General features: G+C 29.9%; 1 protein-coding gene across 1 annotated transcript; it reads right to left on the reverse strand.

Moving 5' to 3' along the window:
* Positions 1-3,168: 3,168 nt before the first annotated feature.
* Positions 3,169-10,767, reverse strand: LOC111279793 (protein phosphatase 2C 70-like). The gene is made up of 13 exons (XM_022866847.2): positions 10,477-10,767; positions 8,762-8,948; positions 8,468-8,656; positions 8,181-8,356; positions 7,925-8,083; positions 6,958-7,101; positions 6,813-6,874; positions 5,140-5,275; positions 4,695-4,789; positions 4,004-4,119; positions 3,773-3,902; positions 3,509-3,563; positions 3,169-3,395 (listed from the first exon to the last, which is right to left on the reverse strand). Exons 1-13 carry the CDS (start codon positions 10,621-10,623, stop codon positions 3,237-3,239), a joined length of 1,755 nt encoding a protein of 584 aa, XP_022722582.2. The 5' UTR covers positions 10,624-10,767; the 3' UTR covers positions 3,169-3,236.
* Positions 10,768-14,562: the final 3,795 nt, after the last annotated feature.

Here is a 14,562-nt window from a genome sequence, read left to right on the forward strand (position 1 = left end):
TGAAGTTCATAAAAAATGGTGTGAGTATGTATTCTCATTTATCAATATTGATAAACTTTGAGGTTAGACATTGTTGGTTAAATGTAAATATATGAGGAACAAATTGTTATAATGTTTTTAACATACCATGTTGAATGAAAAATTTAAATTTGTAGATTGGGATATTGGTTTAATATTATTAGTATATATTTGTTTTATAAGAATACACTATGTGTACTTAATATATTATTGAGTACGATTATTTCACAAAAGTATATTAATATGGCAACGTTATCAGTTTTAAATTCGGATGTGTGGTCAATTTGTTGAAATACAACAATGTTCATTATGTAAATTTCAAAATGTAATTTGTAGTATCATATATATAAACCAAATGTTTTCTAGGCATAAATGTACAATTGACTTCAAATATTTTCAAGGCATAAACCTACAACTAACTTGACATATACAATATCAAAAATGTTTTTTTATGGGATTAATAAAGGCATTTTTAGTAAGAAAAAGCTTTGAATCATTTATAACAAAATGTTATTGAAGGCGTTTTTAACCAAACCTGCCTTCAATAATCCAATTTAAAAACATATTGTGTGGAATATTAAAGGCATTTTGGGACAAAAACGCCTTCAAGAATTCTTTCCAAATATTTTGTATGGATTACTAAATGCATTTTTAACAAAAACCGTCTTCAATAATCTCTATTAAAAATTTATTGATTGGATTATTGAAGGTACTTTCACCCAAAAACGCCTTCAAGAATCCATTTCATATTTTTTTCTATGGATTATTAAGGGCATATTTAGTAAGAAAACGCCTTGAATAATCCTTAACAAAATATTATTGAAGGCATTTTTTACCAAAATCACCTTCAATAATCTCACCTAAAAATTTATTGTGTGGAATAGTAAAGGCATTTTGGGCCAAAAATGCCTTCAAGAATCCGTTCTAACTTTTTGTATGGATTATTGAAAATGTTTCTAAAAAAAACTGACTTCAATAATACCAACTAAAAATTAATTGAATGGATTGTTGAAGGCATTTTCAGCCAAAAACACCTTCAAGAATTGATTCCATATTTTTCTTATAGATTATTAAGAGCATTTTTCTTTCGAAAATGCCTTGAATAATCCCTAACAAAATATTATTGAAGGCTTTTTTGACAAAAATCGCTTTCAATAATCCGACCATTCAAATTTATCGTGTGGAATATTAAAGGTGTTTTGAACCAAAAACGCTTTCAAGAATCCGTTTCAACTTTTGTGTATGGATTATTGAAGGCGTTTTTGACAAAAACTGCCTTTAATAATTCAAACTAAAAATTTATTGATTAGATTATTGAAAGCGAGTTCGACCAAAAACACATTCAAAAATCAGTTTTATATTTTTTTTATCGATTATTAAAGGCGTTTCTCTACCAAAAACACCTTCATTATTCTCTCCAAAATTTTTTAAATCTATTGGTGAATGTGTTTTTACCCAAAAAATGTTTAGAATTATCAATTACAAATAATCTCTGTAAAAACTCAAAAAATGCTAAAGGGAGGGATCAAACCTACCACCTTATGGTTAAGATATGTACGATCCTAAAATTTTAATAAGATATTTATTGAAAGTGTTTTAGACTAAAAACACCTTCAATAAGCTTGTGAAATTATTAAAGGCATTTCTTGTAGAAAATACCTTCAATAATCGTATACATTTTTTTATGAGGGAATTAATGAAGGCATTGTTTGCCCAAAACGCTTTGAATAATTTCCTATTAATTTTTTTAACGGGATTATTAAAGCCATCACTAAAAATATCTTTAGTATTCACTCAAATTTTTAAGATAGGATTATTTAAGACGTTTTAGTCGATAAACGTCGCTAATATCAAGTCTTGGATAGCGTTTATAAGTAACAACACCGCTATTTGAATATTTAACGGTGTTTTGGTAATAAACGCCTTAAGTTTTATAAAAATACAAAAGGTAACGACATTTGTAAGTGAAACACCACTACAAAACTGTCACTTATCTTTAATTTTCTTGTAGTGTCTTGAGAAGTATTTAAAATTTTTAAGTGAAACCTATTTCATTACTTTATCCGTAACTTTTCATTACTTTATCTGTAAGTGAGTAATTTATTTTAACTAAATGTAAGATTAATATTTGTTTAAAGTATTTTTCTTTTTTAATTAATTTACTTTTTATTTTATCATTAAAATTTTAATAAAAATCAATTTCAAAGTGAATTAATTATCTTTGGATAAATAGTAAAATCTTCACTATATATTATATTTTTTTGAAGAATAAAATCTTCACTATTTTTAAATACCATGTTTAAGCAGTAGGCAGATCATCACTCCGAATGGCTTGGCATGTATAGTCAATTAAATCTCATTTTACCGAAGATGAAATTAAATAATTCTTGAAGAGACTCGATCAAGGTGTAAGTGTCACGGACCTAAGGGGAAGTCCTGAATCCCACATCGAACATAATAGGAGGGTCCCTGGGGTATAAAAGGGTTCACACCATCTCCGCCTTGTGAGACGCCTTTTATAGGATAAAACCGTGAGGTCAGGGGGGCCAGAGCGGACAATACCTCACAAGGGTGTGAACCGTGACGGTCAGGCTGATCTGGGACGTCGGAAGGGTGAATGCCCAGGTCCTGGAGCCGCGCGAATTCGGAGCTTAAGTCTCGACCCGTGACAAGTGGTATCAGAACCAGCCCTAAACCGTTCGATCCACGCCTAGCACCTCGAGAGAGGTAGGCAGGGTGGCCAGCCTCCGTGACGAGGGCGTCACGAGGTTGGGTGCGGAAGAATGTCACGGACCTAAAGGAGAGTCCTGAATCCTACATCGAACATAATAGGAGGGTCCCTAGGGTATAAAAGGGTTCACACCATCTCCGCTTTGTGAGGCGCTTTTGTAGGATAAAATCGTGAGACCAGGGAGGCCAGAGCAGACAATACCTCACAAGGATGTGAATCGTGACGGTCAGGCTGATCTGAGACGCCGGAAAGGTGAATGCTCGGGTCTCAGAGCCGCGCAAGTTCGGAGCTTAAGTCTCGACCCGTGACATAAGGATTAGGCTCAAAGTTTTAGTTTATTTATTTCTTTTGATTGGTCTATTAACAAGAAAATAAAGCAACTGTGGATTGCAAAATGAAACCTTGGATGGAAAAGCAACTTCAAGAAATGAAAATAACATTGAAATAATTAATTATAATTTCACATTGAAAAATTTTAAAATTCATATTAGGAATCAACTTTACAAGATATTCTAGATCTGCTGTCAAAATCTAAGAAAATAACAGAGGTATTATCCTTCGTTCTCATTGTTCTAGCCTCGTTCAACAAAACATCAGCTATCTTTTCTGCCAAATTCTCCTTATCTGTCGAATGTCTCTCCCTCGTCTGAGCAGCCGAAAAGTTAAAAAGTTTTGTCAAAATTAAATTAAGTAAAAGAGAAGATCGATATTCAGGAACGAACTAGCATGAAACTGTAACATTATGTTGCAATATAATACCTGTGCAACTAACTGAATTGCCTTCCTAACGCTAACAACATCCCAGAATCCATCGCTGCAATCAGTGCACAATTCAGATCCGCATTTCAACAAAATCACAATGAAAATGGCCAAAAAATTAAAGAATACAAGCAAGAAAATATAATATGAGTTAAACAAAGAAATGTACATAAACTAAATTGTTTTAATCACAAATCGACTGAGATAGTCACAATATGTTAGTTAGCAAAATTATAAACAATGAGAAAAGATCAACGTAATCACCTAGCCAGTAGTGCAAATGCCTCACTTGTTTGATTGATATGCACAACTTGACTTATATAAGGCTCAGAACTAAAGCGTGGATCTTGCTGTTTCACAAACTTGTCTCCAAGCATCCTAGCGAGGTTCAAACCTGAAGTAAATGGTCAATTACTCAATATGTACCTTACTTTTGTGATGCGGCTGAGACCTAACTCCAGACTGTTATGATTAGATACAGAAATTTGCACATACCACATAGACGCGTCTCCCCATCTTTTAATGGCTCCCCTATTCCTTCGATCCGGAGTCTTTCAGAATAACTAGTTACTTTATGGTCTTCTGTCATCTTAATCTGCTTACCTTCGACACTGTCAAATCAAAATTGTATTTGGTCATAAGTACAGCACTAATGGCATCATGATGATGACAAATTTCAATTTAAATGGACGAGAACAAGATAAAAAATTATATGAAAAAGGGGAAAATGGTGGGAAAATTCTGCAGAAGGTAGGACAGCAATTTGACCATATGACACTACAACAGGCAACAGACGTTGCATTGACACTACAGTGGTAATTACCATAAGTACTTCAATTTCAAGTAATAGTTAGATGAATCAAAGACTTAAATGAGACCAATTAGCACAAGTAGCTTCCGACAGATGCCATTAGCTTTCTTCATGAATTGCTGACACCAATTTATCCCATATTTTTAACTTACAAATACAATATTACCTAAGTATAACAGACAATTTCTAACATATGATTATGAATTGGGCATGATCAAAGCAATATCAATCAAAATTATCATCAAGCAAACCAATATTACTCCGTTTTGCCAAGCAGGGAATCTTTTCAAGACTTCGATGATAGACTTTGACCATAAAATAACCCAATACCCTAGAGATCCTACTACTTGAAACAATAAGAATAGGAACACGTACTTCATAAGACAAGCTGAATCGCCAACGTTTGCACATTGTGCAAAGAAATTTTCATCATCATCAGCCCAAACCAGAAGAATGGTTGCAGTACAGCCCTGCAAAGAATTAATTATTATGATATACAAACCATAAACTTCAATTAAGGCAGAAGAAAGAGATCCAATACTAGAAAATAAACCATTAAATTATCATGAAGACCAAAAGGACATGCAGAGTCAAAGGAATAAACGCAATAGCCTCAATAAGAAGAAATATGATTCAACAAGAAAGAGTGGCAGCATATCTACAAATTAATAACAAGAAAAGGAGAAATACAACACACAATGGATATCAAGATAAGAAAATGCATTCCAGTGCACTATGCAAGATTTACCAACTAAACAACAATGAAAATGCCTAAATAAGGAAGATAACGAAAAGAAGAAAAAACAGGTGATGGAAAAACCTCATAATAGTTATTCATGCACACTTCTGTTCGAGAGAATGCATCTTTAAGAACATCCGAGGCATCATGTTGTGACAAAACCCTCTCCCTTTTTACAGAATCTGATAAAATGGTAGCAACCATCTCAGGCAGAATCCTGGTCATCAAATTCTTGAAACTTTAGTAAAATAGTTATGTCAAAATCAGCATATCAGCTAAAAGGCAGAACTGCTAGTTTTTGTCAGATGAGAAACCTTAAATCCGGAACTCAAAGCTTCATGTTACAAGAATACAGCAATTCAGGCCTTCAATATGATAATTGCCAATTTAGAAGAACAAGAAAACAGATAAGAACAATTTTATATATCTATTTATCTATCTATACACACACACACACACACACACACATAATCAACCAAAGAGAACAAAAGAAAACAGAGTCTAACTGATATGATGACAGCATCATTTTGTGTCACCATAACCCTCCATCTATTTCTCACTTGCATTCGTACACAAAGGTGGAGGGAAAGCTAGAGAAAGTAAAGGACAGATAAATAAAAAAATATGAAACTTCTCTCATTTCCCTTACATTTATAAGCCTCCAATATTCATTTTCAGCACTATGGTATTCAATAATTCTTCCTTGCTTTTTTATTATGTATTCCACTTCGTTTTCCCTCTTCTAACCACTTTCCACAGCAAATAAACTGAAAAGTTCACACTGATAATTTTCCAAATTTCCACCATCCAGTTAATACTCTAGCGCCACTCACAATATTGACCATTCATGACCATATAAACACTGATGGTCAATTGTGCAATAAAAGGAAAAAGAATAAAGAATAAAACAGAAACATTCAGGCATAATGGTTGGAAATGTCAGCTACCAGATAGTGTAGCTATCATGAAAGGAAAGGTATGGAAGAAGAAACAAACCTTTTTATGAAGAGTACTCAAAGTTATAATTCTAAATAAGAGAATTCTCAAAAACGAATGATCTATCATATAGTTAGAAGGCGTTTAAGAAAAAACTAGCACCTAAACACCTAAATATTTAAGAATCTCTCGAGATGTATCTAATTTTAATCCAGAAACATACCAGGATACAAGTGAGTGAAAAGTGTTGTGGTTCGATGGGTGCAGTTTTCCTGGTCTGAAATCTTCTTTTAATACTAACCAGTAACTAATATGTCATAACAACGCATTAACAATCAAGTACAAGATTATATGACAATATTTAATGAATAAATCAAGCTAACAATTAGGCTTTGCTTGGTAGGAAGGATAGAAAGAGGTAAAAATGAAAATTTTGTTAATCCAATGGTTAACCTATAAAGTAGAAAGGTGGTTATGAAATCAAACCATTAGATTAACAAATTTTTCCATCCTTACATCTTTCCATCCTTCCTAACAAGTAAAGCCTAAGTCATAGCAATTATCAGATCAGAAGATCATGAAACTCATACCATCTGAATTTAAACAAACACAAAAAACATAGAAACATAGATGGGAAAAGATGCATGTTACTTTGTGACAAGCTTTGAAGACTATGATATGCTTTATTATGCATAATTAAAAAAATAGATGCAGAAAAAAAGGTTTATCTGATAAACTAAACAAAATATTAGAGGTCTAGGAGTCAACCACAAACCCTGCCAACGAAGCACGCTAAAAGAAGGAATAGGAATACTAACTTGCTCGCAGATTTGGCAGCCTCAACACCACCATGTCCATCACAGATACTAAACACCCCAAACTGCAATGTCATCACGAATATAAGATTCATCGCTTCTGGTAGAAGCAAAAAAGTATCAGCTAAAAATTTAATAACTTGAAAACCTTATCAATGCCAGGAAGAGGCCATTGATAATAGCAAACATCTTCCATAGGAAGCTTTTTTCCTCCTCGACGCAATGACATAGGGTCCGAAGTCATACCAACTCCAAAAGGGACCAGACACTCATTTCTGGATGAAATATGAACCTGTAAAAGAAGGCAAGAGGCAATCAATAAAATTAGCTGCAAATCCAATATTGGCATGCATTACGAACTGAAATGTACATTTTATTATCTGCAATGAGTACATAAGAGAAATTACTTAATAACAATAAAGTCTATCAGAAAACTAAAGCAGTTATGTGAACAATTATGTCTACAATCCTATATGCATTTTATTATCTGCAATGAGTACATAAGAGAAATTACTTAACAACACCAGAGTCTATCAGAAAACTAAAGCAGTTATATGGGAACAGTCATGTCTACAATCCTAACCATTAGGATTTTATGTTATGGACAACAGTCTATCAACTGTTAACTGATGTTGCACCATTAATGTTCAGTTCTTCAATTTACCTCAGCATTCATGAAGGATAGTTTTGAAGAGAAGCAGATGACTGTTCCCCGAGAATAAATAAATAAATAATATTAGGCAAATAAAAGAGCACAAAGATTCTGTACTTTTAGAATGTCAAAAAATGGATGTGGCTTGTGGCATATGACAAATTTCTTAAAAGGCATTTTATATCAGTAGGATGATCCTGACAGTCAAAATATACAAAAGACAAGTAAGATATCAGTTCTAAACTCATGATCTCAGATTATGACAATCTTATGAAATTTCTGAAATAAGAAACTGTACCAAAATGCAAATACTTCAATATCCTGGAGAAGTGAATAAAGAAAAGCTCTTGTTCATGCAAAATTCAGCACTTATGAACATAATAGGATTAATTTAGAAATTTTAGATATTTTCAGAAGCAAATGTGTCAGAATTAAAAGTAAATAAAAGAATATGTAGACTTACATATATCTTTGAGGTTGTGCCAAGTGTTATTGTGTCTCCACTTGCAAGTTCCATTGGGAAACCCCAATGCCTACTTCCAGAATCAGGATGATTAATTGGCTGAGAATTCAATAGTGTTCCATTGAGGCTACCCATGTCCACCAGCTCCCATTTCAATTTCTGCAAGATTTTGTACATGTTTGAAACAATTAGGGCACCAAATATACAGCATGCAACCAAATGCAAACTAATGGCATACATCTTGTAGGAAGTTTACATTTGAATTCCAATTTATCATTGCATGCTTTCCAGAAACCTCTGAATCCTTCAATAATAAATCACTTGGAGAAACTCTTCCAAGCGTTAATGGTAGCCTTGAAGTGCTCGTTGACTGTACAGAGCAATGAATTCCACAAGAAGGACCAGAGACAACCTCAAGAGAGAGGCAACTTCCTGCAGTTCTAACAGAAAGATACAATTACATGCTTTACACATTCAATCTATAGAAAGAGAGCAATACATTAATCTCTTTCTAGAAGTGAGAAAAACAAAAAAAGAAATTACTTTGATCACTGATAGCCTTGGGAACAAAGCATTGTAGGCTATCATTTTCTCCATCAAATTGCAAGTTTTCACTTTGATTTTCATGTCTACCATGTTTTGGTGCTTCAACTAGGTGCTCTGACAACAATGGACGCTTTAGCGTCTGACCAACCAAAATATCCTCTGAAGGATCAGATATTATGCTATCACCTGTACAAAGTAAATCATTAGAATTTGGATTTTCTTAAGCAGAAAAACTGCTAAAGCATAACTATAAAGAGAAAAACAATAAAGATGGAAGCAAAAAGTTAATACCTTGAGCCAAATGAGATGCAGAGGGGAGTCGCTGTTTGTGAACAAGTCCCTGAGTACGAGGTGAACGTAGAAGATCTTCATTTTGGTGACATGCCCCCTCTAAATCATAATTTCTTGTCAAATCATTGCTTAGATCTCGAGTGAGATCTACATCATCTGATACAAGAGGCCTCTCAAAGTCACCAACCTACAAATCAATGTAAAGTGTCAAAATGTAAAAGGGCCACAAGGGTTTCAAACAGAAACAAATCCACAACAGTTTCCAAGTATTCCCCTTGACCAAATGGAAGGAATATAATAAATATGCACAAATGCTATCACAAGTTTTGCATTTAGATAAACAAACACATGCAGGGTTTAAAGAAAGATCTCAACTCTTGCTTCCATCACATGCATTTAAATTGCGTATGGATTGATAGGAGAAAAGTGAAAGGAAGAAAAACAAAGAAAAAACATTTAAAAATAAATTTTAATTTTGATATAGTTGTTTGGAGATATGATAGAAGAAATGAAGAGGAAGATGAGATAATTATATGATATAAGAATTATTGTTCCACGTTTGGAAAATTGAATATATTTGGAAAATTAGTCTATTGGTTGGTTTCATTGACCTCCAAATTTGTCACTTACCGAGAGAAAGAAAAAGTGTGTTATAAAATAAATTATAAATGATTATTAAGTTATCCTCTTTGCTCGTCTATCCAGATTTTACCAACCAAAGAAGAGACATCAACAAAGTTTCTTGATGACAAGAGCCCTAGGGGCACTTTTTAGAGCTAATATTTGACGAAATATCTTCACTCAATGCATTGAACATCAAAAACATTCACCCTCAACTACAATAATGGATGAATATATATTTCTAAAAATGGCTGCTTCACAAAGTGCCCATAGGATAGGGCACTCATTGGCATCTATTCTTAGCATATATGCATTAAGTGGTTAATCATTGTTGACTCACTCAGAATAAATGTCATGAATCTCCGAGCAGATTTCCTACCATATTAAATCTGCTAAACTACATGCCATATCCTATATTCAAAACAGACCACATAATAAATGCCATATTAGATATTCATGATTTAAATTCACATTTCAAACGGCTAATATAAAACAGACTACATGTTACGCCTCCAATCAGCTTTTGATCCACTAGAAAATCAGTTACTCCTATAGCATCAATATAGAATCTATTGCCACCACGGAAAATCACCAACAAAATTCAATAAATTGCATCTACCCAATTTGATGAATGAAGCAAGTTTGCACTGCATTTCCACTGATTTCAGCAAACTGAAAGCTGAACCACAAATAAAACTAACTACCATATCAGAGTCCTTTTCTTTTTATTCAAAACATTACTAATTAAACTCGCTGCATTGATTCATTGCACCCAAAATAACTGATATATGAATCGACCTAAAGTTCTTGAATTAAATCAGTCTCGAGATCAAAATTAAAAAGGCTCGTAACTACCAGAAATCAATCAAATATTTATTAACAAATAAAACCTTAAAAAAGATTCCAGCTTCACCTCAGCTCAAAAGGCAATGATCCGCAATGACAAATATATAATCAAACCTAAATCATTGCTCGTGAAACAGATTTCTCTTATAATCCAACAAAAACTTTATCTGATAAAAAAATAAATCGAAATCGAGAAAAAAAGAGGAAAGAAGATTTGATGAAGTAAATGGAAAGGGGAGGGATGGTACCTTGATGGTGCGAGAGCGAGAGGAGAATGAGAAGAAGGAGAAGGAGAAGAAGCGCCATGGTTTGAAAGAGAAGAGGATGACGATGATGATAAGAAGCAACATAAGGAGAAGGAGGGTGAATACGACAATGCTTTGTAGCATCGCCATCGTCGTCGTGTGGTCTGTCTCCTCTCAGAGACTGATTTCAGATTCGGCTCCTTTTTCCCGAGAACCTCGCTTTGAAATGGTCGCTCCTCATTTTCCCCCAATTTTTCTTTTTTCTTCTTTTTTCAATCAATTGTTATTTTCTCCACAAATCTATTTACTTCTCTCCTTTTTAACCAAAATCTATTTAAATTGTTTTACTCGCAGAAAATTTATTAAAAAAATATTTACACTTTCTATGCTCGTAGAAATGTAATTAAACTAAATCTAAAAATTGGAGTTCAAATTTAATTTTAAATTCGTTGCATGAAACGTCACTCCAGCTGAATTTAATTTTAATTTTTATAATCAAATATATTTCGAAATAAAAATTAAATTATTTAAATTTGCTCAATTATACTATTTATCAAATAAAAAATAAATTTAATTTTCATTTTCAATTATAAATTTGATTATTTATATTAAAATTTGAACTTAAATTATTTTTTAACTATTAACTCAATTATTTAAATTATAATTTGAATTATTTTCTTGATCATCAACTCAATTTTATATATACATATAAAGATAAAATATTAATTTTTTATTAAAATAATAAATATATATAAAAATATAAAAATTTAATTAAATTTATAAATTATTTAAGTAAATATTAAAAAATCAAATTCAATTCATTCGATAACTTAAATTACTCAAATTTTAATTTGATTTGAATCGAATTTAAATTTTATCTTAAATAAATTTAAATAATTTATAAATATTAATTTATTATTTTTATCTTTATATGTATATAAATTTTTTAATGACTTGTGGTCCATGTCACGTGGTATGCATCCGTGAATATTTTTTTCCTTTGACAAATCATGAATTTATTAACCGAATTAATAATATTATTATATGCATAACATGGACCGTTTTGGTATTTTAAGACTCTGTTTGTTGATTCGATTTTGTCTTGGATTAAGAGGCCTGCACATTTTGAGGATTCCACCAAACTACGCCTAGAATTTAATTTTTATTATATTTTTTAATTATTTGTTGTGTAATTGGGTAATAATTATTTTCTTTAAAACGCTTGAACATTTTTAAAATTTTAAGATTTAATTTACAAAAAAAAAAAAAAAAATTGTTTCGTTTTTATGGGACAAATTATACCTTTGTTCTGAAATTAAATCTTATTTTCAAATATGAAATTATTTCCTATTTGTTGTTCCTACATTGTTTTTAACAAAAACAGTAAGTTTGTAATTAACAAACCAACAAAGTACACTAAATTTATGTGCCCAAACAAAAAGTTTTTATTGACACAACTTTGAAAAAGGTAGTACTTTCGGGGGAAAAAAATACCAACTGTACATCATAATTTAAGTGAATAGTTTTTAATGTTATTTATTTAAGGCATAAGAAAGAGAAAGACATGAGAACTTTACATTTTTTATAATATCACAAGAACAATGGAAAAAAAGTTAAAAAAAAATTAACATATTTTATTCGCATAATTTTCTTTTTGTTAAATACAAACATTTTTATTTAAAAATTACTCGCACAGTCCATCGGCAAATTCCAACGAAAGATTATAAAGAGATTTTCACTTAGGTTTTTAAATTTGATGACATAATGAGTGTTAGTTACTCACCACATTTTGATAGTATAATGCTTAATCTTCAAGTAAAAGCCTTAATATCGAAGATTCTCTAACTTTGTAAGATTAATAATTATTCATTCAATGATTTAGTATCATTTAGATAGATAATGAGATTAATTTTGTTAAAATTGATATTAATGGTGATGATGAAATTAATTATTGTAAAAATTAAACTAGATATTATAGCTTTAAAATTAAAATTAATAATAAGATATATGTTTAAATGTAAATATAATAATAACAATAAGAAAATATATAAAAAAAAATTATTAAGAACATTAGATTAAAATTTGTATATAAAGAAATTTATAATATATATTTAATATTTGTAAAATTAATAAATAATTAAAATTTACTAAAATTTATAAAATATATATCATTTTTATGCTTGTATTTATATATTTTCAATGTTGTAACTATTTATTATATATATAATTATTTTTATATAATTAATTATATGTATAAATATATTTATATAATTATTCAAAATTTTGTTAATACTTATTTATTATATAATTATATAAATTTATATATCACTTTAAATAAATGAATAATTGAAGTTAAAAATATCATGGGATTGTGATTATTAAAGAGTCAATTTGGGGCATTTTAGGAAAAATTACTTACTTAAGGGTAAACTTGAGAAAAACCAATAAATATTTTGGGTAAAATAAACATGTAATTTTTAAATCTACAAAGAAAACTTTAGTTTAAAATTTACAAACTCAACAGTAAAATAAGTATAAAAAAGATTTATTGTGTAAAAAAAAAACTAGTTAGAGGACTAGTGGTCCATTGGACCTTTGCTTATGGTGAAGAAATGAGATTTCAGTGTCGATTGAGGGCCTTATCGTACTTTGAGACATGTTGTCCAAACTATAATTTATTATGTAATTTGGAAAAAAAAAAAGCATAAATACTAGAGTTAATAAATATAGCTGAATTCATCAAATTTTAACCTAATATGATCTTATAAGATCGATTTTTTTTTTAAAATCGGATTTGGGTTGTTTTTTTAAAGAAAAAATCAAGGTCCGATTGAGATCAGGTTTTAGGTAAACTTGACCCAATATAAATAAAAAAATATTTTTTATTATTTATTTAATTTTATATTTATATATATATATGTATTATATTAATAAAATTATTATGTAATTCTTTAATTTAAGATATTAACTTAATAAAAATACTATGTTTATGCATAATTAAAATATAATTTATATTAAAAAATAATATTTTATAAATAGTATATTAAATTAAAATATTAAATTAGTTTCAAATTAGATCAAATCGATTATAGTTTTATACATATGCAATCAGGTCAGGTATGAAAAAAATAATATTTTAATGTCAAGATCGAATATTTCTTTTATAAAGTCAAGTCGAAGTCGAGACCAAAGTGAAGGTTAGGGCAAGTAAAAACCCACTTCCATCCAACCCGTTGTCTTTTTTAATAAACACACCAAACTAGAGTTCCAATTTATGATTGGATAGGTTGTAATTGGATAGGTTTGTAAAAATGATCTTAAATAAAATTTATATTTAATATATTGTTAGTGTATAGATTTTATATATTGATATTAAATAAGATGTAACATCTAATTAATAAGCAAATATCAATATTTGAAAAATATAAAAATTAATATTTTTTAAAAAAATTTATTCATTAATAAAGTATCATCATCTGATACCTGATTCACCTCATTAATAAAGTGGTAAAATGGTATCATTTGACTTATTTACTAACAATGTATAGAATTTATACACTACCTCCTAAATAATGGTTTCCCCTTTTTATTTTCTTTGGGTAAGTGTTAAACACATACTATCAAATCTTCTAAAGTTAAACTCAATTGGTTCATGTATCTATTCTTAATAAATAATATCAAATAAATTTAAATTTTAAATTTTAATATTTAAGATCATTTTCTTTATTTATAAAATGTGATATTCTTAAAAAAAAAATCTTAGAAATTAATTAAATCCTTTCCTTTATTTAAAAAATTAGAGGCAAGACTCGCGCAATGTTGTGGATTTATTTTACTCATGTTAACAAAGTTCTTAGCTATTGAAATGAAAAATAACAGTAAAGAAACTTACATCATATTAAGGTCAAAATTTTAAGCTATTCCATAAGTTTGATGTTAGAATGGTTGAAAAAAAAAAGTAAAAATTATATCAATAAGGTGCAAATACTTAATTTTTTTGAGTAGATACACAATAAACTTCAAACAATCAAAGACACAATAAATTTTATAATTTTTAAATTAGAAAATAAGAAACCATCAAAGATAATT

The sequence above is a fragment of the Durio zibethinus genome, chromosome 27, assembly GCF_047325235.1.
Source record: "Durio zibethinus cultivar Kanyao isolate XHJ-2024 chromosome 27, ASM4732523v1, whole genome shotgun sequence".
Taxonomy (NCBI): domain Eukaryota; kingdom Viridiplantae; phylum Streptophyta; class Magnoliopsida; order Malvales; family Malvaceae; genus Durio; species Durio zibethinus.